The sequence below is a fragment of the Ursus americanus genome, chromosome 14, assembly GCF_024610735.1.
Source record: "Ursus americanus isolate L20-20 chromosome 14, mUrsAme1.1.p, whole genome shotgun sequence".
Lineage (NCBI taxonomy): Eukaryota > Metazoa > Chordata > Mammalia > Carnivora > Ursidae > Ursus > Ursus americanus.
Window position 1 is genome coordinate 71,203,923 of NC_142140.1, and position 16,049 is coordinate 71,219,971.

At 57.3% G+C, this 16,049-nt stretch overlaps 1 protein-coding gene across 1 annotated transcript in view; it reads right to left on the reverse strand.

Moving 5' to 3' along the window:
- DRC3 (dynein regulatory complex subunit 3) overlaps nucleotides 1-16,049 on the reverse strand; it is a 30,368-nt gene that overhangs the window by 8,120 nt on the left and 6,199 nt on the right. The window contains exons 3-8 of the mRNA XM_045778251.2: nucleotides 15,061-15,177; nucleotides 11,978-12,144; nucleotides 10,394-10,540; nucleotides 6,554-6,673; nucleotides 5,798-5,910; nucleotides 4,294-4,468 (exon numbers count right to left, since the gene is read on the reverse strand). Coding sequence (XP_045634207.2) covers nucleotides 4,294-4,468; nucleotides 5,798-5,910; nucleotides 6,554-6,673; nucleotides 10,394-10,540; nucleotides 11,978-12,144; nucleotides 15,061-15,177 — 839 coding nt within the window. The remainder of the gene's footprint in view (nucleotides 1-4,293; nucleotides 4,469-5,797; nucleotides 5,911-6,553; nucleotides 6,674-10,393; nucleotides 10,541-11,977; nucleotides 12,145-15,060; nucleotides 15,178-16,049) is intronic.

The window sequence follows — 16,049 nt, forward strand, 5'->3', positions numbered from 1 at the left end:
ATCCCGGCGTTATGGGGTCGAGCCCCACGTCAGGCTCCTCCGCTATGAACCTGCTTCTTCCTCTCCCACTCCCCCTGCTTGTGTTCCCTCTCTCGCTGGCTGTCTCTATCTCTGTTGAATAAATAAATAAAATCTTTAAAAAAAATAAAAATAAAAATAAAAAAAAGAGAGAGAGAGAGACCAGAAACTAAGTAGAAAAAATGGGTTAGAGCACACTGTAAGAACAAACAGTTCACGGAGTAAGAAGTACGCGTGTTTATAAAACATGCAATGTTTACCCTCACTTGAGGGAAAACAAGCGCACCCCAAGTGTGCCAGATTGGCAAAGACGAGGAAGCCCGGGCACACCGGTCCGACAAGGAGCAGGCAGGGCTGCGGAAGGTACGGCCTCCGTGGAGCTACGACTACAGCAAGAGTAGCAACACACAGTTCTACTTCCAGGACTTCGTCCTGCAGATGAAACTGGCACCAACTTACCCACTGCGACACTGTCGGGAAAAGCAAAAGATCGGGGAAAAAACCGAATTGTCCATCAACAGGGGCTGGCTTAATGAATCACGGCTCGGCCATGCAAGGAGAGATTTTACAACTATTAAAAAAGGAAGCGACTCAAGTTTTGGAAGGATCGCTAAGCTGCATATATAAAGAAGCAGAGGGGCGCCTGGGTGGCTCAGTCCTTAAGCGTCTGCCTTCAGCTGGGGTCGTGATCCCAGGGTCCTGGGATCGAGCCCCCCATCGGGCTCCCTGCTCAGGGGGAAGCCTGCTTCTCCCTCTCCCACGCCCCCTGCTTGTGTTCCCCCGCTGGCTGTGTCTCTCTCTGACAAATAAATAAAATCTTAAAAAAAAAAAAAAAAAAAAAGCCCCGGAGAAAAGCGCAGAACAGTGCGCGCTGCGCTTTCCGCGCACAGGCAGGCGCGCACACGCCGGCGCGCACACGGGCTGGAGGCCGACTGACCGTACTCCCCAGTCCGCAGTGGCCACTGTGTGCCCGCGCTTACTGCGCATGTACTGTGTGTCCAGTGACTCCGACTACACAGGCTGCTGGTCACAATTCTGCCCTGGCTCTGCTCCCCACTGGTCTCCCCAGCACAGTTCTAGGAGGCAGTTACCCCCATTTCTCTAATGAGGAAATAGAGGCTTGCGGAGTCTCCAGCGAGGGGTCCTCATGAACATTCTGCCCACCCACCCACTGACCCCAAGCCGTGTCCCACTGGACACCAAGAGGGGGCGCCTGAGGAATCCCTGGGCTAGTGGGAGTTGAGGGGGGGCGAGCACAGGATAAGCTCCGAGAGGTCCTGTGAGCAACCTCACAGGTGGGGGCCCTAGGACCTCAGGCTCGTGGAGTCCTGGGAACTTCTAAGCTAGCAAGCGGGCTCAACTTGGGCTGAGCATTGGACGCCCCTTGGGGAGCTCTGGAAAATCCCAGTGCCAGGCTGCACCCCCTGGGCTTGGGGCATGAGCCCCCTGTCGGGTCCCTGCAGACTCTGGTGTGGGGGCTGCAGGAGACCACTGCTCTCAGCTCTAGGAGAGGAGCACTGAGGTTAGTTTGCTCATCCTGGGTGGCCTTGGAGGGTGTCACCATGACAGGGGCCGTGGGGACCGGTGCCTCAGAAGCAGGGGGAGCTGGCAGGCTCTGAAGACCTCCACCCTGGACATCAGGGAGTCAGGCTTGGCGCCAGCAGGAGCACTGGCAGTAGCCTGGCCAGTGTCCTGCTTCCGGGGGGGGGGGGGGAGGATCTCTTGCTAAGGGGGCTGGGCCCCAGCCTGGAGCTTTGGGAGGAGCCAGCTGGCTGGCGTCCAGACATCCCAAATCCAGTGGCTTCAGGGACCAGATAAATGTCAGGGAGGATGTGCCAGACAGGGACCAGGGGCCTGGAAATGTGGCTTGTCCAGAGGGGACAACCGCCCCGGAGGCCCTGTTGACAACTGCCTCCAGAGAAGCCGGCAACCATAATTTTTCTGTGAAATCGTCCCGTTTTTAATGTCAGCAGGATGTTCAAAACGTTTAAAACCCCTCTGCAGGCCAAACAAAACACATATGTGAGCCAAATGTGTTCTTCTGCTGACAGGCTTGAACTTCTGGTTGAATGCCGTTAACACGCCTTCCCATAACCCGAGGAGGAGGCTCTCCAGGGTTAAATCACATGGAATGTGAGGTCAGCTGGTGAGGCCAAGCAGACAAGAACAGGGGCTGCGGAGTGAGGAGGGCGGGAAGCACACGGGAGCCCATGCCAGCCCCCTTATATCTGAATGTGCCTTACCAGGGGACTTGGCTTGACTTTAAACTAAGAGTTTCCAACCAGGAGTGGCTTCATGGGTTCCTTGAAGCCCCGGCACTGCAGGCAAGTGCTCACAGACAGTGACACTGTGGACAGTTGTGGTTTTTAACATATATATATATATATATATATATATATATATATATATATATATATTTAATTTATTTTAAGAGGGATGCCTGGGTGGCTCAGTCGGTTAAGCGTCTGCCTTCGGCTCAGGTCATGATCCCAGGGTCCTGGGATGGAGTCCCACATCGGGCTCCTTGCTCAGCGGGGACTCTGCTTCTCCCTCTGCCTGCTGCTCCCCCTGCTTGGTCGCTCACTCACTCTCTCTCTCTCCCTCTCTGATAATAAATAAAATCTTTTTTAAAAAATTTATTTTGAGAGAGTGAGTGAGAGAGAGCATGAGAACCAGAGGGAGAAGGAGAAGCAGGCTCTCCATTGAGCAGGGAGCCCGACGCGGGGCTCGATCCTAGGACCCTGGGCTCATGACCTGAGCTGAATGCAGACGCTTAACCGACTGAGCCACCCAGACGCCCCTGTGTGGACAGTTTTTGAGGAGAAAGAAGGTCCACAGCTTTCCTTAGAGTCTCACGAAGATTTGTGATTTAGAACAAGAATCGGTCTTTAGGGGCGCCTGGGTGGCTCAGGCGTTAAGTGTCTGCCTTCAGCTCAGGGCGTGATCCCAGTGTTATGGGATCGAGCCCCACATCAGGCTCCTCCGCTATGAGCCTGCTTCTTCCTCTCCCACTCCCCCTGCTTGTGTTCCCTCTCTCGCTGGCTGTCTCTCCATCAAATAAATAAATAAAATCTTAAAAAAAAAAATCGGTCTTTAAAAATAACACTAACTAGGGACGTCTGGGCAGTTCAGTTGGTTAAGTGTCTGACTCAGGTCGTGATCTCAGGGTGGTGAGATCGAGCCCTGTGTGGGGCTCTGCACTGGTGAGTGTGAAGCCTACTTAAGATTCTCTCTCTCCCTCTCCTTTTGCGCCGCCACCCCACGCACACCCGAGCATGCTCTCTCTCTCTCTAAGATAATACTACTAATGTTGGGGCGCCTGGGTGGCTCAGTCGTTAAGCATCTGCCTTCAGCTCAGGGCGTGATCCCGGAGTCCTTGGATCGAGTCCCACATCGGGCTCCTCAGCTGGGAGCCTGCTTCTTCCTCTCCCACTCCCCCTGCCTGTGTTCCCTCTCTCGCTGGCTGTCTCTATCTCTGTCGAATAAATAAATAAAAATCTTAAAAAAAAAAAAACAAAACAAACCTGTACTAAAGTTTAAAAAAAAAATACTACTAATGTTAACTAAAAGAAACAAGTCCCACCAAGCACACACGGGCACTGCTTGCACTGAGCGGACTGGCCGGGGGTCAGCAGGTCCTAATCAGCTGGGCCTGCTTCCTCCGCTGGAAAACCCTTCGTGCACCATTCCCGGCCCGTATCTCTTTGTCCTGTGAGCCTCAGCCCTAGTTAAGGTCCCTCCAGGAACCCCCGAGGCTCCCTGGGCTCCCCACTGCAGTGGGGAGGGCCTGGGTCTGTACCCTGTGCCGGGGGGAGCTCGCTGAGGGCAGGAGCCATGTCCAGCAGGGTCTAGCTTACCAGGACCAGGCACTGAGCAGGGCATTAAAAAATGCCTGCTAAATGAACAAACGAACAGAAGAGAAGTAGTAGTTATTGTCATTGTCATTGTCACAGGAGTGGCAACGATAATACCATTGTTAAGTAATGATGACACTACCTTGAGCCCCAGACCTGTTTTAGGTGAAGGAGGCCTGCAGCCTCACCCTGGGCTCAGCCCTGGCGTGGTGTTGGAGTGGTGGCTGGTGGTGCCAGGAGGAGGCTAAACTTGCGTCTGCCACTGAGCAGCGTGACTGCTGGCAAATGGGGACAATGACCATGGGTCTCAGGGGTCGTCAGAGGGAGGTGGTGCGTATCCCCAGCAGCGAGGCCAGGCTTCTGGGGTGGGGTCAGCCTCTGGAGCAGGAGGCAGGGAGAGGACAGGGAGGGCAGAGCCTACCAGCAAGTGCTTCTCCTCGAACTTGGCAATTCTGCGTTTGCCCTGCTCCTGGTTTTCCTGGATGGCCTCCTGGACACACTCATTGAAGGTGTCAAGCTCCAATTTCCGCTTCTCCTGCTGTTTCAGGCCATATTCGAAAATGTTCAGGCAGATGGTGACGAATTTGTCCTTGTAGGTGAGTGGCCGTTAAGGAGGCTGCTGGCTGTCTTGGGGGCAGACTGTTGGCGGGGTGCAAGACGGAGGTGGCGGCAGCTCCTGGTGCGGGGCTGGGAGTTGAGACTTGGAGTCTAATGGGGTGCTGGGGTCTCTCCATCCCCAGCCTGAAGGATTCAGGAATGGGACTGGCCTTGGGGAAGGAAGCAGGGGCCATGGGGTTGGGGGTGGGAGGAGTACAGAGCAGAGGAGAGGCATCCTGGGGGACCTAAAGGGGGTCGGGGAGGGGCTGGGAGCCCACGGGGAGCCAGCCCCTGCCAGGGAGCCGAGTGGTGTGTAGTTCAGTCTCTGGTGTGTTTTCTAGGGGGCACCTTTGTTGGGGGCCTCTCTTCGTGCTCATCTGCTGCAGGGGCACTGGGGGAGCCTGTGGCGGTCAGGGGACCATAGGCTGGACGCAGAGAGATCCAGGTTCAAGTCCCCGCTCTGCTGCTGCTTCTCCCCGGCGAGCCACTTCTCCTGCCTGGGGCCTCGGCTTCCTCACCTGCAGCACGAGGTCTTTGAGGTCAGGCAGGCGCGACAGCCCAGATGCGAGCCTAGTTCGCCCAGCTCGCCCAGCTGGTGGGTGGCAGTGCCAGCCCGGGAGGCCACCTGGCTGGCCCAGAGCCCTGGCTTGTCACCTTCTGCTTAGCCTCACGCCCTCCCCGCCCCCTCCCCCACCCTTTCTAAAATGCTGGGTTTTTAAGAGAGAGTTTCTTTCCACCTAGTGATGGTGCCATTATCGTGCCCGTAGCCATGAAACAAGTGCCAATCACGTCCTCTGGGCTCCAGCCGACGGGGGTGGGGAAAGGATGCAGGCTCTCAGCCCCACAGACAAGGGCTCAAATCCCAGCTTCTAACTGCATGACCCTGGACAGATCATCCCCCCCCCAAGTCTAGCTCCCCCGACTATAAAATGGGATTAATCACAGGACCCATTTAGTGGGCAGCTGGGGTTACAAACACGGTTTGCAAAGCACACAGTGGAAACAAGTAAGCATGGGTGCTGAGGCTCCGTGCCACCGAGACACACATCAATTCTCCCTCTTTGACAACCTGGCTTGTGGAGCACGGCAGCCATGCTGATCAGACTCAGTGTGGCCCCTGAAATCTAGACGGCCTCTCCCCGGGCTGCTCAGCCGACCTGGTGCTCACTGCCCCTTACGTACACTGCTGCGAGGAGGGGTTTTAGGGTCTAGGGTTTGGGGAAAACGGGGAAACAGAGGCCCGAGCAGAAGGGGACCTGCCCCTTGCCGGCTGGTGGCGTGGGGCCCAGGCTCTGCCAGAGGAGGTGGCCGTGAACTTGGAAGGATATGCCTGAAGGAGCTCGCTGACGCCAGGCAGAGAGGCCAGCTTGTTGCCCTCCACGTCCTCGGCGTACATGCTGTCAAACAGGAAGGGGCTGTTCAGGTGCTCGACGAACGCGGCCTACGGTCAGAAACACAGCGGGGCTCGCGGGACTTCGGATTCAGCTCACAGACCCTGGCGAGGCCTCCGTGGGCCGGGCCCTGCGCTGGGCACTGGGGTCGCTGGGCACTGTGCGGACAGCAGAGGAGAGGATGCTGCCCCGGGGCTTTAGCGCTCGAAGAAGGCAGGGCAGGGAAGGGCACGCTGGGCTGAAGGCTGGCACGTGCGCAGGCACAGAGGCACCAAAGGAAGGTCGCACGTGGCTCGGTCTGGCTGGAGGAAGGGGTCCGGGGCCGTGCTGGGGAAGGACTTGAACCTTCCTGGCTGCCAGGGAACTGCCCAGGAGGGTTAAGAAAAGGAGCTGCTCTATCAGATCGGTTCCCCAGGCCCTCGTGCTGGAACCCGGCACGCCGGTGGGGAGGCGGGGCAGGTGGAGTCCAGGGGCCGGTGGCGCGCAGAGCAAGGCGGGGACGGGGCGCGGGCCTATGGATGATGGACTGGCTCCATCAGAGCCGGGAGGGGCTGCATGGCGGACGTTCTCAATCGAGACAGGTTTCCGGGGCCCGGGCCCCGCAGACTTTGATCACATTGGGCCATAAGCTGTGGCCGGTGTCCTGGAGCCAGGGCAGGGCGAGGCGGGCGGCAGGTCCTCCCAGCAGAGTACCTTGTGCTTCTCCAGCTCCTCCTGCTGGGCCCGCTCATCGTCCAGCTGGGCCTGGATCAGGTTCTCTCGGTGCTTCAGCTCATCCATGCTGTACTGGTGCTTGCTCTCCGCCAGCTCTTTCTGAGGGCAGGACGGGGGGGGGGAGTGGCATTGTTCCCGGGGCATGTTCTGTCCCTCCCCGTCACGCCGGCCCGACATCCTGTGGCCCCTGTAGCGTGGCTGGGGTGTGGACAGCCCCCTAGCGAAGGCTGCGTGACCTTTTCTAAGCATTCTGAGTCTAAGGTAAATTAGGGAAGGACTAAGAGGATGGGGGTAAGGCGGCGCAGGCAGACGGAGGATCTGTGGGACGTGTCCTGGGGCAGGGGCCACAGTGATGCCTGCCCCCAGCCCTTCAAAGCAGGGGTGCTGGATCTGGGATGCACCATGGGAGAGAGGGGTCAGATGAGTTACCTGGGTCACAGGTCTGGTGACAAGGGCCTCCGATCTTGGCTCTGTGCCCTGCCACCTCTTGGCTCTCCTCCTACCCCTCCCGCTCATCCCCCTATAGCCACCAGGGAGTGCTGGAGCCCCCAGGGCTCAGTCCTCACCCTTCCTGGCTCACTTTACACACCCCAGGTGATCTCACCAGCACTAAGGCATCAAGTACAAGCATGTCTGGTTGCCCCATCCACAGAGGACACTCTGGTCTTTACCTTCAGCCCAGACCCTACCTCTGAGAGCCAGGCATGAGCTTCTGAAGCCTTCTCTCCCCTGGCTGCCTCAAGAGCACTGCCAACTCACCATATCCAAGATGGACCTCTGTTCTCCCATGGTCCCGCTGAGGTGGGCAGCCCCTTCCCCCAGCCATCCAGCACCCCACCCGGAGACCCAGGAGACATCCCAGACCCTCCCCTGCCCATCAGACCCAGGCTGTGCCCAGGCCTGTCCATGCTAGCTCCTGACCATGTCTCACCATCCTCTCTGGCCAGGACCCCTGTCTCAGCCTCCTAGCCGGCCTCCCCCATGCACCCTGCCCCCCATCTAGTCTGCCCACTGCTCCCAGCGAACAGCCAGAACAATTCTGTGAAATGCAAACCGGACCTTGTCAGTCAGTCCCTTGCTGACCTTGTAGGACTTCTGCTTCGGCGTAGCGTGATGACAAGGTCCTGCCGTGGCCCGCGAGGCCCTGCCTGCCACCCTCTCTCTCCCGCTCTCTGAGCTCCAGCCACTGGCCGCCTCCCCGTGCTGCCACAGGCCTCTGCCTGTGCTTGCCTCCTGCCCGGGGCTGTTCTTTCACCAGCCAACGCCTGCTCTTCCTGCAGATCCCAGCTCAGGACCACGGCCTTGGGGAAGCCACCCCCAAACCAGCGACCCCACCTTGCACATCTCCGCCTGTGTCCCTCCCTCTTGGCATTGTCACGTATCTGCATGATCTAATTGTCTCTTTTCCCTGTGTGTCGGCGCCACAGAGAAAGGCAGGGGCTCTTCCGGGGATCTGTTCGATTCCAGGTCCTGAGCTTGCTTTCCACTGTCCTGCGCCGCCTGACGCCCATCCCAGCCTCACTCCCGAACACGAGGTCAGGATAGGGATCATTGTAGTTTTGTGCCTGACTTGGGCCTTGGCTGCAAAGGGCTTATATTACAGAGTTGAAATCCTTCTAAAGATCTGCTATTCTGGGGCGCCTGGGTGGCCCAGTCAGTTAAGCGTCCGCCTTAAGGCTCAGGTCATGATCCCATGGTCCTGGGATTGAGCCCTGCAGCACATCACAGGGGGCTCCCCTCTCAGGAGGGAGTCTGCTTCTCCCTCTGCCCCTCCCCCTCCCGGCCCCGCCTCCACCCCTCCCCCTCCTTGTGGGTGCTTGCACTCTCTAGCTCGCTCTCTCTCTCTCTCTCTCTCTCGAATAAAATCTTTTTAAAAAGATGTTATTCATTGAGCTGTGTGCTTCTATTGTTTTCTTACGTATTGATACTTTAACAAGGAAATTTAAATTTTTAAAAGTCTCTAATTAATCTGAGCCCTCCTCTCCTCTCCATTCCCACAGCCCTGCCCTCTGCCTCTCTCCCTCCTTTCTCCTGTCCCACATCTCTCTCCCATTCTCCACACCAGTCACCAGATCTCTGAACTGCTGAGCACATCAGGAATTCCGCTGAAAACTGCTCAGGGCTCCCCACGGGCCTCCACCTTCACCGGGATAAGTCCTAAACCCCAGCATGGCCCCGCTGCCTGGCCCCCCTGCCCACACAAAGCCCCACGAGCTCACAGCCCCTGCCCATTCTTTTTTTTTTTTTTTTTTTAAGATTTTTATTTATTTATGTGACAGAGAGACAGCCAGTGAGAGAGGGAACACAAGCAGGGGGAGTGGGAGAGGAAGAAGCAGGCTCCCAGTGGAGGAGCCCGATGTGGGACTTGATCCTGGAACGCTGGGATCACGCCCTGAGCCGAAGGCAGACGCTTAACGACTGCGCTACCCAGGCACCCCAAGCCCCACCCATTCTGTGTGCTTTGTGGGGAGTGCTCTGTCCCCTGCTCTGAGGGGAGGGCCAGCCCTCCGGCACCGTCCAGGGCCTCAACTGAAAAGTGGCCCGATGAACACAGAGAGCTCACAGAGCTCACCTCAAGAGCCTGCCCTTGGACCTCTGTCCTCCCACAGTCCCGCTGAGGTAAGCGGCCCCCAGCCAAACAGCACTCCAGCCGGACACACAGGAGACAGCCTGGCCCCTCCCCCGGGTGGCCTACGCCGGGGCCCAGCTGTTCTACTACCCAAGCCCTTCAGCACAAGAAGCCAGGGGCTCGGGGCAGGTCGCGGCTGGCCTCAGGGCAGGCAGTGATGTGACAGGGCAGTTTCAGGTGTCCGGCTTTGCAGAATTTTGCTCTGATACCCTCTGACTTATTATTTATCTTGATGCTTCCAGGCAAGTCTCAGAATCGTGAAAGGAGCCTTTGTTCCCTTACTGCACAATGGGGATGCCCAGACTCGGCTGTCTGCCCTTTATGGAAAGTTCTGGGGACCAGGGAGAGAATGCCTTTGGAGCTGTGCAGTGTTAGGCTGTCTCCTGGTTCTATAATGAGCTTTGAAACACACCCCAACAGCTCTCTGGCCTATTTCGAGCATTAGAGCCCATGCTGACTTTCAAGTTATTGTCTAAATGAAAAACAAAACAAAACAAAAGTACTTGAGAGTATTAGAGTTCAAGTCGCAGGCTCTGGTAATGTCATGGGACAAGAGAAAGCCATGGTCTGAGGAGGGGCAGCTCTCTGACCCCACCCCATCTCTGTGGCCCTTCCAGAAGGCCCTGGCAAGCAGAGGGCCGCACACTCAGAAGCTGGCACAGTCCACCTAGGCCTGTGCTCTGCCCCAGGGGGTCAGCACTGAGACCTGCTTCTGCTGGGCTCTCCCGGGTGCTCCCCGTCACCTCAGTGCCCCCCGAGCACGGGCTCCTTTCTCTCAGGAAAGGCAGCAACTTCCTGGGAGAAGCAGCAGGCCCTCCATCTCCAGAGCGCCCGACATGCAGGGACATCTTTTCCTGCTGCCCAAGGCCTCACATACTGGGCCTCCCTGTGCCAGTCCTCGGGGGGCAAGCTGAGGGTGAGCAGGCCCGCCTCATGGGCTGTGGGGAAGCAACGTGAAACGGCAGCTCGTGTGTGATGGAGGAGGGCAGGACTAGGGCTAGACGTTACTTCTGCTCTGAGGTCCCGGTGGGAAGGGCCGAGTCCTGGCTCGGCCGTGAGCCGCTGATGGCCTTCACTTGGTCTCCCCAACTTCTTCATCCAAAAAACCAGACAGTGCAGGATGGCTGCGGGGGGTGGGCAGGGCTGAAGACTGACTCACTGAGCTGGGAGACCCCGAGGCAGACACTTGCCATGTGGTCGTCGATGCGGTGGAAGTCCAGGTACACGAGGTCAGGAAGGTGGGCACAGACGAACATCTTGTAATCCTCCAACTCCGCGATGGGGTTTCCGGAAAGGCTGAGCGTCCGCAGGTCCTTGAAGCGCCGCAGGTAGATGATCTGGCGAGAACGGGGGAGAGCGACCCATTTTTCTGGCTGCTGCAAAGCGGGGACAGGGGCCTCTCCCCTTGGCCCTCTGCCAGCGTGCGCGGCCTGGCCACGACAGCGGCGGTTGGAGCGACAAGCGAGGAGCAAGCCGGGGGCTCCAGGCTGGACGGCTGTCCTGATCAGCACACCTGGGTGGGACCTTGGGCAAGGTGCCTAACGTCTGTGAGCCTCCGTTTCCCCATCTGTGATATGGGTACAAGGATGCTATTATGTGTGTCATTGGTGTGGAGGGACCAAAGGAAATGAGCTCCGGAAAGCATTTAGAGGTGGGCGTCTCACCTGCCTGTAAAGGTGGTGGTGGTCATTGTTACTGTTGGTCCCTCAGAGTAGGTGGGCCTTCTCCCTTGTAAACCCCACGCCAGGGCCAGATCTGTTAAATTAAATGGAACCCCATTTCGAGTAACCTCGGATTAACTGGATGACAAGGGACATTTGCCACCTGCCATTTATTCTCCCTACGTTCTACGTTAGAAGAGTGGGGAAAAGTCAACAACACAGCTAATGTTTCCCTTGCCAGCATCTTCCAACGCCCAGACGCTGTACTATGCAAAAGAAGAAATCTAGCATGCTTCTCGGAAGGAATTTCTCTCAGTCCGGTGTTTATTTGTTCCACAAACACTATTAAGCAGCTAGCAGGCCTCAGGCATGTGCTAGGCCTTGGGGACACAGTGGGAACAAAGCTCACGCAGTCCCTACCCTTGCAGCAAGGGCTCCCGTTCGGGTGGCAGGGAAGAGGAATGGTTTAGAAAGTAAATAACATTGTTACCGTCTGGGGTAAGTGCTGTAAGAAATTACAGATGGGGTATGAGAGAACGTACCAGTCAGGGGACACAAAGGTCTCTGAGAGCGGAGGACAGCATGGCCCAGCCCCAGCTCACCTGTTCTGCGGGCGTGCAGGGGGGTCACCCTGCCTTCTCCCACATCGCCAATGCCCCGGGCTGACGCTGGGTTCTTGTCACCTCATGTCTTGATCATGTGGGTGTGTGCTGGGCACCCCCAAAGGGACCAGACCTTGTTTGTCTCTGTACCCTTGAGCTTAGGCCCAATGGCCCACATCTAAGAGGCTCTCACCTCAGCAAAGGTTGAAGTGAGTGTGGGGCTCGTGGGAAGAGGCCGAGGGACGGACTGGCCTCCACCGGTGGGCTAAGCATGGGTTAAGCATGGTGTTTAAACATGATCCAGTCGCTGGTGGAATAGTCTGCATTTCTGGCTTTTCTAGGAGAAGGGGTGATCTGGAAAGCCAAGCCTACATTTCTCTTGGCCACAGACCCTCCTCCCGAGCCCCAGCCACTCTGCTCACCCGGAGTGCCCAGCCCCGCCCTCTGCCCCGGGCCAGGAGGCCCTCCGGGGCGGCAGGAGAGGCCACGCCAGGCCCGGCCGAGAACTCACATTCATCATGTTGCCGATCTGGTTATTGCCAAGTGACAACACCTGCAGCTTGACCAGGGCATCCAGAGAGTCGATCTTGGAGATCCGGTTGTTGAACAAGCTCAGGTCCTCCAGGTTCACCAGCGTGTCCAGCCCCTCGATGGCCTCGATGTTGTTGAAGGACAGGTCTGGAAGGAAGAGGGCTGTGAGGGTCCAATGGGTGGACTGTCTTGAAACAAACCCATCGGGGGGGCCACTCACGCTCCGGAGACAACACCAAGCCGACCAGCCAGTAACGGACTCGTTGTTTGACAGCTTACGGTTTTCTAGAAGCCAAGCATGGGTTCTTTCCTGGGGTCTCCAACTATTACCGCCCTCTCCTGTTCTGCCACTCGTCTTCCTGGCTGGGTACTGAGGGCAAGTACTCCTGCCTGTGGTCTGTGGTCGTTCTGGGTAGGAAATGAGGACTGGCAGGTCCCAAATGGTGCGTCTTCCAGTGGGAGGAGACTGTTTGGAGGGCCTCCTTCCCTCGCACCTATGGGCATTTTAAGAATAATGCTGCCTGGGACTCCTGACTGGCTCAGTCGGTTAAGCAGTCCGTTAAGCACCTGACCCTTGAGTTTCGGCTTAGGTCATGATCTTGGGGTCGTGGGATCAAGCCCTGCATTGGGCTCTGGGCTCAGCAGTGAGTCTGTTGGAGATTCTCCCTCACTGCCCCTTCCCCTGTTCTCTCTAAAATAAAGAAAATCTTAAGAAAAAATAAAATCGCCTATCTGCTTAGCATTTACCAGTTTATCGAGTACTTATGAGCATATCCTGTGACAGGAGCCCTGAGCGGCGGTCTGGAGTTTCTCTCCCCACGTGATCATCGGGAAGCTGCAGCTCAGAGAGGTTCAGGGATCTGCTCCAAGCCACATAGCTAACCTCAGCGGTGCCAGACTTCACCTGCGGCTCCTCCCTGGACACGCGGCAGGCCAGGGCCTTCCAGCCCCGTCACCCCAACTCCGACCCCCAAGGGAGACGCTAGGCCCTCTCTAGCCCAAGGTTCACATTCCAGGGACTGAAACATGCTTTTTCCCCCACTGTGGGTTTTCGGGGCCGGTTGGGGTTGGAGCTGCAAGCCTGTGTTGGAACACCAATGGCCCATAGGCCCAAACTGGAAAATTTTCACGAGCTGCGAAATACGCTCGTGATAGCGGCATGCCGTCACATGTAAACGGTGGTGTGGGAAGTCAGTCTCTCCACATCTGGATTCAGCCACCCTGGCCTACCAGGGCACGCTCACCTGCTGACAGTGGAGACTGACGATAACTTATTGTCCCTTTTGTATTAAGTGCATCACCCTATTTAATTCCCACAGCAAAGGTCTCATCGTCCGCGTTTGATGCATGAGGAAACCAAGATTCTAGGGGCCTGGTGGCGTAAGTCCAAGCACAGAGAGCTCCAGAGGGCTCCAGGAACTGGTGTAAAGTCAGTGCACGGCCAGAGCTGGGATTGAACTGGGGTCTGCCAAATGCCAGGGCTGCCCACTCCCTTGCTAGCTGGCTCCAGCCCAGTCTCAGCCCCGGGACAGCCGACACAGTAGGCCACCAGCAGGGCCTCATGTGAGGTGGGGGCTGCTGACCCCCAGGGGCACCATCTCCCCCACCCATTGCACCTCAGGCACCCAGGTCTTCCTGGTGGTCGTGGGGTCCCTGGGTGACTGGCACTGTGGCCGGACAAGGGCCAGCTTCTGACTCTTGGAGGGGGATAACCTGATCTCTTACCAGAAATTTTCCCTCCGCTCTCTCATCACCCCTCGGAACCCTGGGTATCGCAGGAGCATCTCACGGGGACCTGGGGCACTCGTCTGATGTCAGAGACAGCTGGGCCTAGTAGCTCTCGACTAAATGCCTGATGTTCAGACAGCTGGAACCTGGCAGGCCTTCCAGAGGGGGCACGGCTCAGGGTCTGGGCTGACCCAGCACCTTCTCCCCTTCATCTCCTACAGAGACAAGGACTCCTGGCAATGCAGGGGGGTTGCCACACCCAGACTCAGCATTAATGGGTGCTGGGGTACCAGGAGGGGTTGCACGGGGCAAAAGAGCGGGCTGTGGGCCGCCTCTGCTGCCTCTAGCCTGTGACTCCATCAGGCTGTCAGCCTCCCTGTGTCTGCTGTTGTGTCTGTGACATGGCAACATCATCCCGTCTGGGGGGCCGCCGTGGGCTGGGGACTCTCAGAACTGCCATAGCGGACAGATCTTGGCAAATCCAGAGTTGCCCGTGAGGGGGAGCGGCTTGACACGATGGAGAGAGTGTGGGCTTTGGGGTCAGGCAGATGTGGGACGCCCCCTCTGCTGGAGCTTTGGGCAAGCGCCTTGGCCTCGCAAAGTCTCGTTTCCTCTTCTGCACATCAGGATTGTAACACTCACCTGTTCACATTGCTCTGAAGGCCAAATCAGACCACAGTGTGAAGCGCTCTCTAGCAGCCCCGTCCCCATTCATCAAAGCCCCGTGAGGCCTTAGCCAGCCCCCTCCCCATTCATCAAAGCCCCGTGAGGCCTTAGCCATGTGGCCCAGAGCTCCAGACTCAGACTGAGTGAGCTCCGCTGGGAGCCTGATGCCCGCGCTCGTCCCTGGGACCTCGGTTTGCTCATCTCTCCTCTGGGGGTGCTGTATGGTTTAACAGGCCTCACGTGGAAAACATACAGGCCCATGCTTAGCAGATGGTAAGCGCTCCAAGCATGCTAGCGTCTGTGATGATTGTTTCTAGTTTGCTCTGGGCCTCCCTGACTGCCAGGGCCCACAGCGGTCTGTCAACCTGAGTCTAGAGTAACTAGAAGGAATCCAAGGCTTGTCCTCTGACCTTCTCCCAGCTGGGGAGGTTTGGCAGGTGGGTCAGAGGATTCTGGCCTGGCGTGTCCAAGCACGTCTTTACCAGCTCTGCCCTGCAAAGGTCCCAGGCTTTTAAAAAGAGTGGCTTTCTTGTTCCCAGTAGACGGACGGGACTTCTACTGTACCCTGGCTGATGCTGGGCGGCCAGCTGAAAATCGCCTGCGAGGCAATGACCTTGGCCCCGTGTCCCCGTGGATTAGCTTGGACACCCACGCAGGAGGGGCCCTTACCCAGCCAGACCAGGTGAACGAGATGCTCCAGGCCCTCGATCTTCTCAATGATGTTGTTGTCCAGCTGTAGCTTCCTCAAGTTCTCAAACTGCCAGAGGCTGTCTATGCGGAGGATGTCTGAAACAATGGGAGGAGGTGCCTTGGCTCGTTCCAGCCTCGGCTTAGGGTAGAGTTCAGTGCCAGCGTGCTGGAGAATCCAGATGGCCAATTCTAACCAGACAAAAGGCCCCACAACTCCACTGCCTTGCCCTGGAGGACACGGGCATCCTGGGGATGTGGGCCAAGCGCCCAGAATCTCGATTAGTGCATAGCGGGCAGTGATGGGGGCTGCCGCTCAGGACGCAGCAGGACCTAAAAGGCCTAAGGGGTCGGGGAGGTGTAGTGGGGTCCTTGTGAAGGTGGGCTGGACCTGCCCAGGGCATGGGACTCAGTCGTGCTGCCTCTAGTGCCCAGCTGGGCGGCTGCCCAGGAGGCTGTAACACCTTGGGACACAGTGTCCTTCCTTCCACAGTGTGACAAATAGAATCAAGGCTGCAGGGTGCTCGCCTGTATCACCCACCCGTCGTGAACTGTTGGTGAGGGTGTCAATCAACTAGTTCAGCCATTTGGGAGGGCAGTTTGGCCAAGTTTCCTGAAATATTTAATGTCTGTGCCCTTTGGCCCCACAAAATTTCTCTATTTGGAATCTGTCTGTAAAGACACACTTGTATATATTGCCCAAAGAAACACCTACAGGCACATGAGAGGCAGAAAGATGGGGGGACCCCAAATGTCCCTACATGGGGAATGGGATAGATCACCCATAAGACAGACAGGCAGGGTCCTGTGGTCCCTAAAGACCACCTTCTGAGGCACACAGTCAACTCATTCCTTCTGCTCCTCATGCCAGGCCGAGTTCGGGGTCTGTTCCTGACAGCCAGAGGAGTTCTGAATTATGCTTAAGTATAAATACATATACACCGTGTAACATCAAATTCTAGAGGCCTAAA